The sequence below is a fragment of the Dendrobates tinctorius genome, unplaced genomic scaffold, assembly GCF_039654945.1.
Source record: "Dendrobates tinctorius isolate UK_male_01 unplaced genomic scaffold, ASM3965494v1 ptg000079l, whole genome shotgun sequence".
NCBI lineage: Eukaryota > Metazoa > Chordata > Amphibia > Anura > Dendrobatidae > Dendrobates > Dendrobates tinctorius.
In genome coordinates, this window is record NW_027361747.1 from 15963714 (window position 1) to 15981186 (window position 17473).

The window sequence follows — 17473 nt, forward strand, 5'->3', positions numbered from 1 at the left end:
ATCAGTGCGGGTCCCAGCAGTCGGACCTCACTAATCAATAACTTATCACTTATCCTTAGGCCACATGTTCTAAAGGTACTGTCACACTTAGCGATGTACCAGCGATCCCGACCAGCGATATGACGCGGTCAGGATCGCTGGTACATCGCTAAGTGGTCGCTAGTGAGCTGCCACACAGGCAGATCTCACCAGCGACATCGCTGGGGACGGGGGTCGCTACTTACCTGTCACACTAGGCGATCCTGCGTCCTCCCGCCCGGCTCCACGCTCGTCTCTCCACAGGAAGCGCCGCAGGAAGCTGACGACGAGAAACAATCCAGGACGTTCTCGCGCGATCAGCGATAAGCAGCGGGGGAGCCGGTCGGAGGTAAGTATCAGACACAGTGATGTCGTTAGCAATATCGCTATAACGTCACAAGTTATAGCGATATTGCTTAGTGTGACAGTACCTTAAGAATAGGTGATTACTTTTTCTCTCTGGAGAACATCTGTAATTGTATATTTGCTACTGTATTTTAGTCACAGAATAGGGAAGAGTTAAACATCCAAGTATCGTATATTAAAGTGAATCTGTCACCACATCTAAACTTTGGTCATACAAATTCTAGAATGCTGAAGAGAGTGAGACCTGCATGTCTCAGATTAGAATGCTTGTTGTTGAGCCATCATCTTTTATCACTTTATGTAAATGACCTCTTCCAGGCTCTAGGGAGGATGCTGCCTGATATCTCTGCTTCTAGAGTTTACCAGTATTTTAACTATAAGGCTATGTGCCCACGTTGCAAAAATGCTGCGGAAATGTCCACAGCATTTCCGCAACTCCCTCCCGCGGGTAAAACACAGGCGGAATTCGCTTGCGTTTTCCCGCAAAACACAAGCGTTTTGCAAGCGTTATTAGTTTGCAGAATACTTGCGCTTTTCCAAGCGATTTGAAGCATCGCTTGGAAAAGTGATTGACAGGTTGGTCACACTTGTCAAGCATAGTGCTTGACAAGCGTGACCAACTTTTTACTATTGATGCTGCCTTTGTACGCCTGGGAACGGAACTTGCCGGTAGCGTCGCTGAGGATTCCGGGGGCCATCAGAGGTAAGTGTATCCCTATTTTTTATTTTTATTCTATTTTTTACAGGAATATGGTACCTAGAGTATGGCGCACAGTCTCCTCTCCTCCAGACCCTGGGTACCATCCGCACGTGAGCGCTCACTTAACGCCTGGTGGGCATAGCCACATGTGTAAAGTGAGCGTTTCAATGCAAAGCTATGGCGGAGGAATCGCCGTGATTCTGCAGAAATAATGAACATGCTGTGGATTTTATCGCTATGCGATTCTGCAGAGGTAAAATCCGCAGCATTAGCACAGCAACTGCGGAATCCCATAGGATTGCATGGGGATGCGTTTTTAAGTGTTTCCGCGGCCGCAAAAACCCGGCGGAAACGCTAAAAAACTGCAATGTGGGCACATAGCCTAAGGTTACCGTTACACTAAGCGACGCACCAGCGATCCCGACAGTGATACGACCTGGTAAGGATCGCTGGTACGTCGCTACATGGTCGCTAGTAAGCTGTCAAACAGGCAGCTCTACTCAATGACACAGCAATGATACGGCGATCCGTATAACGACCTCGGTGGTCGTTGGGACCTTGTCACACAGCAGCTATTCTGACGACTCCCGCCTGCGTCCATGAGTTCTGCGTCGCCAACGAGGTCGCTCGTCGGCGTCATACACAGCGATGCATGCTGGCCAGTCGGACGCCAATGATTAAAAAATGGCCCAGGACATTTGAGCACAATCAGCGACATCACAGTGGGGGCCTGGTCGTCTCTATGTGTCACATGTAGCGAGATCGCAGGCGAGGTGGTTGTGGCGTCACAAAATCTGTGACGTTTTAGCGATCTCGCTAACCATCTATGTGGGATGGGGCCCCTAAGGGGGGAGTTACCAGTATGAGACATGGAGCTAAAGGTACTGTCACACTTAGCGATGTACCAGCGATCCCGACCAACGATATGACGCGGTCAGGATCGCTGGTACATCGCTAAGTGGTCGCTAGTGAGCTGCCAAACAGGCAGATCTCACCAGCGACATAGCAGGGGTCGGGGGTCGCTACTTACCTGTCACACTAGGTGATCCTGACGTCCTCCCGCCCGGCTCCACGCTCGTCGCTTGTCTCTCCACAGGAAGCGCCGCAGGAAGCTGACGACGAGAAACAGTCCTGGACGTTTTCGCGCGATCAGCGATAACCAGCGGGGGAGCGGGTTGTAGGTAAGTATCAGACATAGCGATATCGCTAGCAATATCGCTATAACGTCACAAGTTATAGCGATATTGCTAGAGATATCGCTTAGTGTGACAGGCCCTTTTACAAACAACATCAGAAATGAAATTTGTCCTTCAAACACACTTGTTGTCTTCTGGGAAGTCTGTGTTGGTCTCAGCATTGGGACTATCCTAAGATCTTTAAAAAAGAAAAAGAGGATCGTTAAACAAGTTAGGCATCTTTTGTTTTTAAGCAAACTTATGGTAGAATTATCTTTGCAAAACATTTTTTTAAGAGTTTGAAGTATTATTTGTGTAAAGGGCTTATCTTGCTACTTCTGCAGGCTTTGAGATAAATCATCATTGAAAACAGGGATGATGCAAAAGAGAAGATAATGACTGTCTTAGCAGGGGCAGACAGAAAAGTGCCTGGGCTCATCTTTTCTGGCAGTAAATCTACATATTATACGTGTGTGTGTGTGTGTGTGTGTGTGTGTGTGTGTGTGTGTGGCTTTAGTCCCTATACTGTGTCTCTTCCCTACCCCATCACCGCATTCATTAGAAGTCCCTGAATGTGTCATAATGAATAAGGGTCTTATAATGAATTTGGGTTAGGAGAGGATGCTATCAGGTACTTGGAAAAATTAATACCTGTTCCCCCACGTGCATGTTGGTCAGATGTATCATTCTAGATCCTATAAAGACATGTTTTCACCTCCACATAATAATGTCCCCATCCTGAGCCCCTTCCAGAAATAATATCCCCATCCTGAGCTTCTTCCAATTTTAATGTCTCCCATCCTTGGTTCCTTCATGGTAAAATGTGCCCCTTCATGGTATAATGTTCCCCCTTCTTGGTATAATTTCCCCCATTCTGTCCCCCTTCCTGATATAATGTTTCCCATCCTGGGCTCCTTCTCGGTATAATTATCCCCATCCTGCACCGCTTTCCATTAATAATGTCCCCATCCTGGGCTCCTTCATGGTATAATGTCTCCAATTCTGGGCCACTTCCAAAAATAACGTTTACTGTTCTTTTTCAACACATTGTGACAATGTCACTGGGAAATTGATGGAGTGGAGATATTTTTCACTGAGGCCATTAGCGTCAGTGATTTCAAACCCAGAAGTTTGCTTAAGGTCTGGGTTTTCGTAGACAACCATAGAGCAGGTGGGAGGTTGTCCACCTTATCTTCATCTGGGATATATATAGCCAGCCTTTTGAGTTATTTGGGGTTCAGTGTGCTTGGAGAGACTAACTCCACTAAAAATGCTTGTGTTGGTGCAGAACTTAACCATGTGTTATTGCTAACCCTAAGCGGGTGAATCCTCACAGACTGTGGATTGTGAGATACCATTTTCTTTTCTTGTTTTGCCCAAAGCGCCATGTTTATTTTTACTTCACTATGGTTTATGCTGCATGTACCTAGTAATAATCCAGTGAAGGAGACAGTGTTTCTGTGTACCGCCGAGTGAGCTGATCTACCACAACATTAAAAAAAAATTCTTCTTACATTTCCCCACGACCATAGAGTCATAGAATCGTAGAGTTGGAAGGGACCTCCTGGGCCATCTGGTCCAACCCCCTGCTCAAAGCAGGACCATGACACGTGTGGTCCTCTTGTATAACCAACGCAGGAGCCAGCAGCTGACTTTGACTTACTCGCCATAGCGCATGATGTCACTACCATATTCCACCTATCAGAGGCATGCCAACATCAGCAGCCGTCCTTTGCTTTGCTGGTGGCATGTTTTGCTGTCCAGGGAGCCGGTAGGTCTCAGCACTGTGATACATTGAAGCTGGATGTGCAGCCCTGGTCACACATCCAGTTGAAATAGATGCCAGTGTTGGTGGATCCCCTCCACCTCTGGGCCCTGGTAGAGCTTCACCGGCGGTATGTCCTCTCCTGGGTTTTAGAGGTGTTCTCATGAATTCTGATATGTTGACATTTTACTTTGGCTAAAGTGGTTACATACTCTAAATGAAAGATGCTTGCTCTGAAGCCCCCATACACTTTAGATAGCTATTTATCGAACAACAGGTTTCTCCCCCAACTCTCCCATACATTGAAGTGCTCAGCTGGCCGAGGACTCGTGTGTTCTCGGAGAGAGCCACTGCGAGTCATCTCTGGCAGTAGCCCTTCTCTTAAAAAAAAAAAAACCCAAAAAAAAACAAAACAAAAGGAATAGAAGTCCAAAATCAGGGTGTTTCCTGACATTATTTTTGAAGTGACAGTCGAGAGGCCCCTGTACTAGTTTGTCTTCTGAACCCATCTGGAATTGGCAGGTTTGGCACACAATAACACAATATGTATGGGAGCCTGCAGTCAGAAATCTGTATGTTCTGTCATGTGAGAGATCAGGGACGACTATGCTAATGACGATGTGCTCAAATTCTGTCAGAGTTGGATCACCTTAGTGTGATCTGATTCTCTCGTGTGAGAGAATTGCAGCACAGGTGTGGCGAAGATGGAGAACTTACGGTAGTTTGTCTATCTTCTCCTTTGTCTCTCTCCGCATACGGTAAATCTCATGACATCCGAGTGCAGTCCGATGTTTTACATGCACTCGGAACAATGTTATACTATCCGATCAAATATCAGATTGCCCTTGGCCGTGTGAGCGAGCCCTAAAGGGAGAGGGTGTTTTAGGGCTGGTGGACAAACTATGTGTATAGAAATCAATGGAATCCATTCGGCTTTTGGGAAATCTGTGCTTGCTGTATGGTTCCTCAGACTATGTACATCATGGAAACAATTGATCATTAGCTTAGTTTCAGGGGAACTGCAGTCATCTCATTCATTACCTAACATACTAGCAAATTAAGTTACTCGGCTAAACCTGGGACTCCTCCATGCTTCATACTGAAGACAGTGCAAGGTTCATTCCAGAACCTTTAGCTGTACTAGTATATTAAAGATATCTTTTGTATGGAATTCCTTTGACATGTGATTGGTAAATGCATGGCTTTACGTAATTCCTTGATGTAAATGTGGGCATTGTGTCGGGATATGAACCATCTCCAAGGACACTTAAAAGTGGAAAGTTAATACATTGCGATTTTACAAGTGTTCTTAGCTGTGGCTTTATTCTTCACACCAGTCAACGTCAGTACTGGCAATTGGCATGTGCCCCACAGGAAAACAGTCATACAGATGTAGACGGTAGTTTCCTGGTGGTTGAGGGTAAAGCGCTATAAATCTGTCTTCACCTTCCATTTCTGAGGTGTTGTCCTTAACCCATATCTGAGTGTGGATGAGAAGATAAGTAAACATATAGCAAATTGGCTATAAAAATGTCATTTTAGTCAAAGCTGAATTCTGAAAACCAGAATTGAGTGTAATTGCCATTTACAGAGAATAAGTTAGCAGTGACTATAATTCCTTCAGTCATCCTCTTCGATCAGACGTACTGTTTCTCTGCTTTGTTGTTGCATACATTTTTAAGAGGTGGTGACAAACTATATGGCCATTATGTCTCAACTGGTTATTACTTGGCTAAGTAGGACTCCTGAATTGGAAATTGGACTTGATATGCACTGCCACTTGTCTGCCTTCAGCAGATTGGATTCCCAGCTGGATTTGTAGTTGAGTAGCCATAAAACAAACTGAGTTCTAACCATTATGGAAGCTTGTCATGCTCTTGTCCTGCCTCATAATTGTTGCCTATACCAAGTGGCAAATACATGTTCTGGCACTGTTAGGCCGCGGTCTCGCCGCAGTTGATTCTCTGATGCTAGACAATCAGGACCGATTATGCTAATGTCACTCAGATCAAACTGTCAGAGTCTGATCTGAGTATCCTATCCATGTAATCGGATTCTCTGACATTACAGGTGTGGAGTAGACAGAACTTAATGTCTCCATCTTTTCCATTGCCTGTGTCTGTGGTAATCGGACTGCACTCGGACTGTATGGATAAGTGCAATACGAATATCGGAGTCGCTCGCCGCGTTCTCATCCGATAGAACAGCACTCGTCTGTGTTATATGCCAGTGTGAGCGAGCCCGTAAGGTGACGTTGAAGGAGCCAAATGTTTGTTCTTTGTGTGAAATGATATTTTGACTTACCCCCAAAAATACTGTTCTCGTCATCGCATCACGTGTAAGCGGGACCTGCGCTGTCAAGAACATGTGCAGCCTATGCTTACTGAATAATCTATCGCTGATCGGTGAGTGCACATCTAAAGCATACATAGGCTTTTAAATAATTGCCGATCAGCAAATATTTACCGATCGGCTGTAGGCTAATGCCAAAATAGTCAAATTCAACTGCATTACAACTTAGAAATGACAACTTTATTTTAGCCCAATAACACCACTTAATTCAATCCTAACATGAGAAATTTTATTTAGAAGACATCATGAGCCCTTCAGATAGTTGAAAAAACTTTAAGAGAATGCTCCTGAGCATATTATCTTATGTGGGACAATCAGGCGGATTATCCGATTTTTCTCAAACAAGCACAAATGCGGAGAAGACTGAAAACGTAATTTCTCCACCTTATCCATTGTCTCTGTGTGCGTACATTGGACTGCACTCAGATGACATCTGAGTGCAGGCCGATGTTTTACACTAACTCATAGACTTATATGGGTGTGCTTTGTCCGAAGTGTGCAGTTACCCGAAACAACATGAGAAAAAATTGCTCTTCTGCACTGCCCCATGGTATAGCCTTGGTCCGAGTGCTATCTGATAAAACATCGCATAGCATCCATCTAGTTATACGTTAGTGTGAGCAAGTCCTAAAGAAGCATGACGTTTAATTGACCCTCTACTTTTTTTCCTCGGTGTAGGATTAATCTCCCTAGCACATGGGGACTAAGTCCACCAGTCATGGCTACTGACAGCATACCACCAGTAGTCCTCAGGCCCCGGGAGTAGTCTGTGTTCAGTATTTTGAGATACAGAGTGCAGGGTTACAATATTACTAAAATACCTTTGTTCTTGTGTTGCACTATATGTTCATATGTGTTCATGCTATTTTCTGGACTCGCTTTGATGGACAAACAAATGCTGCCCAAATTGATCCATATAAGATACATGTGAATTGATAGAAAATCAGAAGCATTGTGAAAAATAAATCTTTTCCATTAGTATAATAATGCTGGGTATGCTGGTTATTCTGCAGCAATAGACACTTTTACTCCCGATAAATGTCACTTTATGGTTTTGTTGCATAAACACTTTAACTACAAGCCTCTCATATACATTACTTCAAAGTTGCCCAAACTTGCTCATTTCGGTCAGACAGGGTGACTCTCGTTTTTTTTTTGAGGACCTCCTGACTCTTGATTTTAGCTACTGATTTGATCTCCTTATAGATCCGTCCCAGCCAGAGGTGATTGGCAGTAGCTACAAGTGCTTCTCACTAACTTAGAATATAATCAAAAAGTTAATTTATTTCAGTTCTTTGAAAAGTGAAACTCATATATCATAGTCATTACAGAGTGATCTATTTCACATGTTTATTTCTGTTAATGTTGATGACTATGTCTTACAGCCAATGAAAACCCCAAAGTCTAATTATCTCAGTAAATTAGAATACTTTATAACACCAGCTTGAAAAATGATTTTAAAATCCGAAATGTTGGCCTACTGAAATGTATGTTCAGTAAATGCACCCAATACTTGGTCGGGACTCCTTTTGCATCAATTACTGCATCAGTGCGGCGTGGCATGGAGGCGATCAGCCTGTCGCAGTGCTGAGGTGTTATGGAAGCCCAGGTTGCTTTGATAGCAGCCTTCAGCTCATCTGCATTGTTGGGTCTGGTGTCTCTCATTTTCCTCTTGACAATACCCCATAGATTCTCTATAGGGTTAAGATCAAATGAGTTTACTGGCCAATCAAGCACAATGATACTGTTGTTTGTAAACCAGGTATTTGTACTTTTGGCAGTGTGGACAGGTGCCAAGTCCTGCTGGAGAATGACATTTCCATCTCCAAAAAGCTTGTTGGGAGAGAGAAGCATGAAGAGCTCTAAAATGTCCTGGTAGACGGCTGAGCTGACTTTGGTCTTGATAAAACACAGTGGACCTACACCAGCAGATGACATGGCTCCCCAAACCATCACTGATTGTGGAAACGTCACACTAGATCTCCAGCAGCTTGGATTCTGTCTCTCCACTCTTCCTTCAGACTCTGGAACCTTGATTTAAAAATGAAATGCAAAATTTACTTTCATCTGAAAACAACACCTTGGACCACTGACAACAGTCCAGTTCTTTTTCTCCTTGGCCCAGGCAAGACACTTCTGGCATTGTCTATTGGTCATGAGTGGCTTGACACAAGGAGTGGGACACTTGTAGCCCATGTCCTGGATACATCTGAGTGTGGTGGGTGACTCTTGAAGCAATGACTCCAGCAGCAGTCCACTCCTTGTGAATCTCCCCCCGATTTTTGAATGGCCTTTTCTTAACAATCCTTTGAAGGCTGTGGTTATCCCGGTTGCTTGTGCACCTTTTTCTATCTCATTTTTTCCTTCGACTCAACTTTACATTAATATGCTTGGATACAGCACTCTGTGAACAGCCAGCTTCTTTAGCAATGACCTTTTGTGGCTTACCCTCCTTGTGGAGCATGTCAATGACTGCCTTCTGCACATCTGTCAAGTCAGCAGTCTTCCCCTTGATTGTGGAGCCTACTGAAACATACTAAGGGACCTTTTTAAACGCTTAGGAAGCCTTTGCAGGTGTTTTTTGTTAATTATTCTACCTTACTGAGATAATTGTTATGATTGAGTCACCGTAGGAGGCAAAAACAGAAATGCTAGCTAAGTCCAGAAAACCAGAGAAGTTGGCAGCTATCGGATTGCAGACCCCTGAACCTATCAACACAACTAGCAGTAGCCGTGGGGGGTTCCTACGATGCCCTAGACCCCTCGATCACAGCCGGAGAATTAAATAGGCCTAAAGAAAGAAAGGGGAAATCTAAACTGCCCCAGAGCAGACCCCAAAGCAATAGGCAGCCCCCAACATATAATGACGGTGAAGCAAGATGAAAATACTAACACAGACAGAAAGATAGACTGAGCAAAGAGGGGCCCAAGCTAACTAAATAGAAAAGGACAGGAAGGCTGCTGTCTGCAATCCGTAAAAAACCCTATGAAAATCAGAGCCAACAGACTGACAGTGAAAAAGGCCCTGAAGACGCTAGGCTTCAAAAAAGCTATGTCAGTACTCAGGCATATACTGAAGACAGAGCTACAGGCAAAAGGAGATTCAGCTCTTCCCAGCAGGGAATGGCAGAATACTGAAAAGCAAGGAAAACAAAAAACAAAACAAAAAGCTAACAGGCAAAACAGAAACTTAGCTTTAGAGGAGCAGGAATCAGACTGGTGTCCTAGAAGTCCACAGAGAAATCACCCGCAGGGCAGAAGGGCGTCGGCAGCCTTATATCCAGTCCGCGACTCCACTCAGCCATTCATCCTCATTAGACTCAGGTGCCTGATAATCAGGCTCACTACCTTCCTCCACCAGAATAGGGAGTTCACCAGACCCCAGTGACGAAGGGGAAAATGAACTCACAACAGATAATGCCTTTTGAATTTTCATTGGCTGTAAGCCATAATCATCAACATTAACAGAAATAAACACTTGAAACAGATCACTCTGTTTGTAATGACTCTATATAATATATGGTTTTGTATTGAAGAACTGAAATTAATAATTAACTTTTTGATGATATTCTAATTTAGTAAGAAGCACTTGTAATTTCTTCTCTCCCCACTAAAAACATACATGCTCTCCTAGACCTGATGAGGTGTAGTAATTTTACAAATCCACACCATAATGGTTGTAGAATACTTTTTGAATATAGAGCTAAAGTCAATAAAATAATTAATATCAATATCGGGCTCCAGTGGATTATACAGCTATATTAACCTGGATTTTCAAAGTACGGTAAGTACACCAGCATCATCAGGTGTGAATAATCTGTGCAGTTTGTATTGTGAAAAAATGCTTTGAAATATTTGCTTAGCTCTGGTTATTTTGGATAAATACATGGCACCTTGGCATTGATAATGACCATTTTTTAGTTTTCTGGGGTGATACTCCAGCTCTGATATCGGCTTGTTATATAAATGATTCCTCATATCATTTTGTATATATCTACAGTTATGTCCTGCTGATTTGAATATTTGTTTTTCATTTTACAGCAGATTCATCTCCAACATTATCTGTTTCTGGAAGGAGACAACTTGTGAATGCTGGAAGCAAATTTATAGTGTCTTGCAAAGATTCTACCCCAGTAGATTGGCATCATCAAAAGCTGGGGTATTCGAAAGCACGACCCGTTTCCCGTTTACAACTGCAGTCATTCAGTGACGGTGTCAGCCTCCTAATCTTCCAGGCTCAACAGAGACATGTTGGGATATATAGCTGCTCCAATAAAGGGATCGCCCCTACAGATAACCAAACCTTCTATCTCTTCGTTAAAGGTAAGTCCGTTATGTTTTGCCCAGTACCGATTTCTTCGAACCTTTAAGAAACATACTGAAAATAAAATAAATGGAGCTAAAATTGTTGATCTTCAAAAAGTCCCAATTGTTTTGTTGTTGTTGTTTTTTTCATGTAGATTCAAGTAATCCATTCCTTGACATTCGGGGATATTATGATGTGAAAGAAGGTGCAGACATTTCTGGAATATGTTTTGTGTCTGACTCGGAAGTTTCAGATTATTCTATAAGAAAATGTGACAAATCCTCCTTGCCGGAAGGTTTTGTCTATGAAAGTAACATTGAGACTGGTATTACCATAAAAAACGTCCAGCGGAATTTCATTGATTGCTATATGTGTTCTGTGAATCACGCTGGAGTTTTGAAGACCTCACAGATGTTCAGATTGGTGGTGACTCCAGGTGAGTTGGATTGATAGCTGACCTTATTACCTTCTGTTGATTTTACTTTGTAGGCTGGGGTCACACTTGCGAGAAACTCGCACGAGTCTCACGTCTCAATACCCGGCACTGCCGCCGGCACTCGAGACTGGAGTGTGCGGCTGCATGTATTTCTTTATAGCTGAGCGCTTCGGCCAAAGAGGTATTCTCAAGTTTCAAAGTTCTCCCCTAAACCTGGGATATAAGGTATGACCACCAGATCACTGGGGGTCCGACACCTGGGACCTCCACCGATGATGGAAACCCGGTCTTTGAAAAATGGAATGGAGCGGTTGTTGAACATGCACACTGCCACTCCATTCTTAAAGGGACTACCGAGGTAGCAATAGCTAGAAGTCGCAGTGCACATGATCGACCACCACACAATTCACGCTGAAGCTTCAATTCTCAGGAGGAGTGGGGGTCACAGCAGTTGGACCCCTTCAGCTAATGAAGTGTAATGAGGATTTCATTTTTCACTCCGATTACAGCGGCTGGTTGTGACATGTATCATAAATGGATTAGCTTTAGTTAGCTGCAGGAAACTGAGCAGTGTTGGGTTGAATTTTCCCAGACAAAGTCACTTTAAGAAGACACCACTGGGTATTATTCTATTCTGTGAAGTAATGAGTCGGAGGTTTCTTAACCCTGAAGTGGTTCTGAGAAGTGACTGAAGACAGGTCATGCACACAGCAATGCCTTTTTGACATTGCTGTGTTTTATGTTCTTTTTATCTAGCGGTTTTGCGGCACTTTCTGAGTGAAATCCTCCTGAAAAAGACGCAGTGTGCACATAGCCTTAGCTTGGTTCACTCTGAAAACGTTTACGCGAATTAAATCGAAACATTCCAAAATTGATCCTGTGGCACAGATAGGTCTAGAAATAATAATGCTGCAAAGAACAGACAACATATATCAGAACAGCTTTTTTTTTAAGGCATTCTTTTTTTTTAAAGACGTGTTTTTGCATAAACTTTTTTTTTTTTATAGACAAGCCTATTGGAAAATACGTTAAAGAGAAGCCTAGAGTATATTGAGTTCAGGGAAAAAAAAGGAACGCACAACATGTAAAAGCCTAACCAAACTGTGCAAACTACTTGTTCACATGTTTTATTTCTGCACACTTTTGTCACGAAAAAAAAAAATGCAACTTTTTATAATATCAGCAAAGTGAATGAGATTTCTGAACTCTCATGCACAAGCCGCTTTTATCCCCCTTCCAATTTTGAACAATCAGGCCACGTTCACACGTTCAGTATTTGGTCACTATTTATAAGCCCAAACCAGGAGAGGAACAATCAGAGGGAAAGTATAATAGTAACACGTCACCACTTCTGTACTATCACCCACTCCTGGTTTTCACTTACAAATACTGATGTAAAATGCTGACCAAATACTGAACTTGTGAACTTGGCCTCAAAGGGTTATTTTTTTTTTTATTTTTTTTTTTGAAAATTTGCAGCATTTTTCAACCGTACAAAAACAGATAAAAAAAAATATGAATGTATTTTCTGCAGCGTTTCTTTTCCTTCACTGTTTTTTTCTGCAGAAAAACCTGCTGCAAATACTCACCTTGTGCACATAGCCTTAGGGGAGATTTTGAATCCTAATCTCACAGTGGTCTATAGAAATTGGTGTATTAGTATAGTGGATAAGAAAATGTCTGTAAATCCTAAACCTTTGATAATGGTTGTTAGAAAAAAATCTCCTGCATGCATTTGCCTTGTTAAATTTTTCTTAAAGGCAGCCGTAAATTAGGAATTTGCCCACTTTAAATTTTCTTCTATATTGGAGAACATTAGACCAATTTGTATATCGTGCACATTTTTCTGCTTCCCATTGCATAAAGCGCGATTTGACATTTGTATGGTAACGTTCTCCTAAAAGTCTCTCCCAAGCCGCCTGCAAAATGACTTTTCTTCTAATTCACTGAATGAAGTCATGATGCGGAGCTTCAGCTGGAGCTTCACTGTCTCATCCATTAACACGTGACCCCGGCTACTAATGATCTTCCATTCTTCCCTGGAGTATCGTGCACTCTCCCTCATCCCCATAATAGGCATATTAAGATAAAGTTCTCTTTCTAGGCTCAGATACATCTCTATGAAAAATCAGATTGAAGCCCATGGTGAAAAAATGTATGCATTTACTGAGGCTAGTTTCACACTAGCGTTTATTCGATGCACCGCTAAGCCCCGCCCCCTGCCGGCTCCCTGCCCGCCCCATCCGGTCATCGCCGCCTACTATCGCACATGGACGCTTGCGATCTGGGCACCCTATCTTTAGCATAGGGTGCGCAGATCGTGCGCTGGCCGTGCGCTAGTAGGATTTTGGCGTGCGCTGCGCACTTTTGAAGGTGCGCCCGTGCGCGCCGAACGCAGCATGTTGCATTTCGGCGCACACGGTGCACCTTCAAAAGTGCGCAGTGCACGCCAAAATCCTACTAGCGCACGATCTGCGCACCCTATGCTAAAGATAGGGTGCGCAGATCGCAAGCGTCCATGTGCAATAGTAGGCGGCGATGACCAGATGGGGTGGACAGGGAGCCGGCAGTGGGCGGGGCTTAGCGGCGCCGTGCGCTGCGTTGAATAAACGCTAGTGTGAAACTAGCCTTATTTCTGTGAATATCCACATTAAGGGTACGTGCACACGCTGCGGATTCCGCTGCGGATTAATCCGCACGGATTTTGCAAAAACCGCAGATAATCCGCAGGTCCAAAGACCTGCGGATTATCTGCGGTTTTGCCTGCGGTTTGGTCCTGCGGATTCCCTATCTCCACAATGGTGGAGATAGGAACCCGCAGCGGTTTCCGCAGAAAGAATTGACACGCAATTCTTTCTGCGGATTCAAAACCGCAGCAAATCTGCGCGGATTTTTCCGCAGCGTCGGCACAGCGGTTTTTATTTCCCATTCATTAGAATGGTACTGTACACCGCAGCTAAAGCTGCTGCGGGTCCGCAGCGGCCAAAACCGCTGCGGAAACGCAGCGGAATCCGCAGCGTGTGCACGTACCCTAAGAGGTCACTTAGATTTTGCCACTAGACTATACCTGCAGTAAGGCTATGGTTACATGCAGCATTTTTGCAGGGTTGTTTTTCTTTGGACCTGCGGATTATCTGCGGTTTTGCCTGCGGTTTGGTCCTGCGGATTCCCTATCTCCACAATGGTGGAGATAGGAACCCGCAGCGGTTTCCGCAGAAAGAATTGACACGCAATTCTTTCTGCGGATTCAAAACCGCAGCAAATCTGCGCGGATTTTTCCGCAGCGTCGGCACAGCGGTTTTTATTTCCCATTCATTAGAATGGTACTGTACACCGCAGCTAAAGCTGCTGCGGGTCCGCAGCGGCCAAAACCGCTGCGGAAACGCAGCGGAATCCGCAGCGTGTGCACGTACCCTAAGAGGTCACTTAGATTTTGCCACTAGACTATACCTGCAGTAAGGCTATGGTTACATGCAGCATTTTTGCAGGGTTGTTTTTCAGCAGCCAAAACTTGCTCTTTTGACAGCGACAATGCTGTGTTCAAATCGGCCCTGTTTTAGCATTTTCACTGGTTTTACTCATTTTTGGGGTGCGAATTACGTGTTCTCTGTCTACAATGTTTAATGGAAACCTGACTTCATGCAAATGCAGTCCAGCCTACAACGATCATGTAATGCAGCAGGGGAAGTGAGTAGATTGATTACATTCTTATATAGTTTGGGGAGAAAAAGGTTTAGTATAACCGGTGTTTTAGGGCTCGCTCCTACTTGCGAATAAATCGGACGAATGCCGTCGGATTAAAAATCAGATTGCATTCGTTCCATTTTAATCGTATTGTTCAGTTCCTAATGGCGTTTTGTTTTCCTGCTCCGATCGGATCGCAATATGAAGTGATTGCAGGCTGAATTCGGATCGCATGCACCCATATAAATCTATGGGTGCCTGTGAAGCATCACACTGCACTGTAATACCACCCGAGTGCAGTGCGGTTACCACCGATGCCGGCAGCAGAGGAGACGGAGAAATTAGTTTCTCCGTCTCCTCCGCAGCTGTGCTGTGATTTTCTCATGCGATATGCACAGAGCGCTGACAGCTCAGATCACGCTTGCAGCAGAGCAGGAGCCGAGTGTCATTAGCATCTCACATCAGATGGGATTCACTAGTGGGACCCACCCCTGCCTAAATCATTTAATTCTCTGCTCTTTCTGGGATTTTTGGTCAAATGGGCAGTCTGATCAGTGACTGACAGCTGTCTCTGTCTAAGAGTGCATGCAAAAATGGCTGTCAGTCACTGATAGCACCGCCTACTGGACCAAAAACCCCTGAAAGAGCAGAGGTTTAAATAAGGAAAACACGGGTCATACGATCAGTATTTGGTCGGTATTTCACCTCAGTTTGTGTAAGCACTGTAAAGAGCAGTTTTCAATATGCAGAAAAGATACAGAAAAAACACGTGTGAACATGGCCTAATGTATACTTAAGAGTTGAAGTTACTTGATGACCGAATTGAGCTTTAACTTGTAGTAACTTTGTATCTTTTTTTTTTTTTTTTCCTTTTTCTTAAGTTCAAAAACTATTACCATTGCTTTCCCTAACAAAATCCAGGCTGGTTGTGAAAGCAGGGGAACCATTTGAGGTGACCTGCGTGGTGAAGGATGTTAACATTGTGGAGGTCAACTGGATAGATGCACCAACCATGGTAAGCAAAGGCCTCGCTTCCTAATGTCTAGAGGCGCATCATATGAGAACCCAACGTGACATTTCCCACAAGATATCAATCACTTTATTTTTCAACAACATCACTCGCTGTATTTGCAAAATGAAAACACGTCTCTGAATAATGGCCTGCAAACAGTGCTGAATTATTAAAGCGTGGTTGTGCCGCTTACGTATTAATTTGCTGTTTTGGCCACATAAAAGCTTTTGTGATTTTGAAAGGCTCCTTTAATGAAGGGAAGGATTGCTCGGCGATGACAGCTGGTCGGTGTCTTGAATTCTCAGTGCACTATCAACAGAAGTCTGTAGATCTAGTGGCAGGCGCCCTGGAGTGTATTTCTGAAACGTCCACTTAGAGCCAGCCAATCTCAGCAAATCTATCAGTGCGAAATAGAGAAATGTGGGATTGTCCGCAAATGAATGTTTGCACACATTTCACAAAGCTGCACGTCTTTACTGGAAGAAAGTAGGATAGTCTTCTGCTCTACCCTACATGACCTTTCAACGCTGATGAGAAAAAAACTGTTTTTACACATTTTATCATATTTTAAATGTAATATTGCAAAGTATGATGCCACCCAACTATTCCAGTAGACTTCATTCTCATTTTTCAGTTGGGGAAAAAGGAATACTCTGGTTGTGACTTACCGTATCTTCTTTCGGTACAAATAGACCAATCATGTCAAAATCCAAAGTGGTTGAGGTTGGAGTTCCTCATGAACACTGTCGAACTAAAATTGGCAAATTTTGACAAATTTTATCTCCAGTATTGCTATATCTTCTTGACATGTAAATGTAAAGAAGCTTGGATGAACAGATCACTTTATATTTTTCAAGTTATCTTTAGCTCTATGGCAATGTTTAGAATTTGATAATGCCATTAGATATCTGAAGCCAGCTCTAGAGCTGAATTGTTTGAGTAGATACTAAACAATTGCGGTGGTAATAACAATGCCCCTTTTTGTGTTCTACAATGATTAAAGTGTCCATAAGATTTTGGGCTGAACATCGAAGTTATGACTATCAGCTGATGGGCTGAATGTCAATGTAGCCACCAACCAGACTCTTACCTGGCCGAGAGAATCACTATGTGGTAGACTTTGATGACCTACACTAGGTAAGTAGACATCCAGCCAGCAGCTCCTTGCCTCAGGGTCTGTGAAGAGCTGAAATAGGTTGTCAAGGCGTTATGGCCACTCTTGACACATCTTCATTGTATTTATCTACATTGCTTAAGACCTTTCTGTTGCTGTTTAGCCCAGGGCATTCCAAGAAAAGCAAGTGAGCGTCTTATCTATATGCGTGTTGCTATGGACATCTCTGTTTACAGCTTCGTGGTAACCGTGCTCATGACACGTTGTCCTATTGAATATTCTGTGTGATCTTCATTCCATTGTCCTGGCTTGCGGTCTATCACTCCCCACCTACCCAGGGGTCATCAAGGCATTGTGAGCAAATACAGAAGGAGGTTCACATCTCGGGTTACTGACAGCTGTCTAATAATAAAAACATTTTCTAACAACCCAAACTAACTTATGCCTGACATCAAAAGGAATTAAAAAATCTGCCCGAAAATGAAAATTCTAGATGGAGAGATATAACATTGCACCACGTTTTTTCAAGATTCGTTCAACTTATA

At 43.5% G+C, this 17473-nt stretch overlaps 1 protein-coding gene across 2 annotated transcripts in view; it reads left to right on the top strand.

Moving 5' to 3' along the window:
- KIT (KIT proto-oncogene, receptor tyrosine kinase) overlaps nt 1-17473 on the top strand; it is a 70855-nt gene that overhangs the window by 25991 nt on the left and 27391 nt on the right. For both annotated transcript variants that reach the window (XM_073583551.1, XM_073583552.1), the window contains exons 2-4: nt 10418-10699; nt 10837-11118; nt 15684-15817. In XM_073583551.1, the coding sequence (XP_073439652.1) occupies nt 10418-10699; nt 10837-11118; nt 15684-15817 (698 nt within the window). The remainder of the gene's footprint in view (nt 1-10417; nt 10700-10836; nt 11119-15683; nt 15818-17473) is intronic.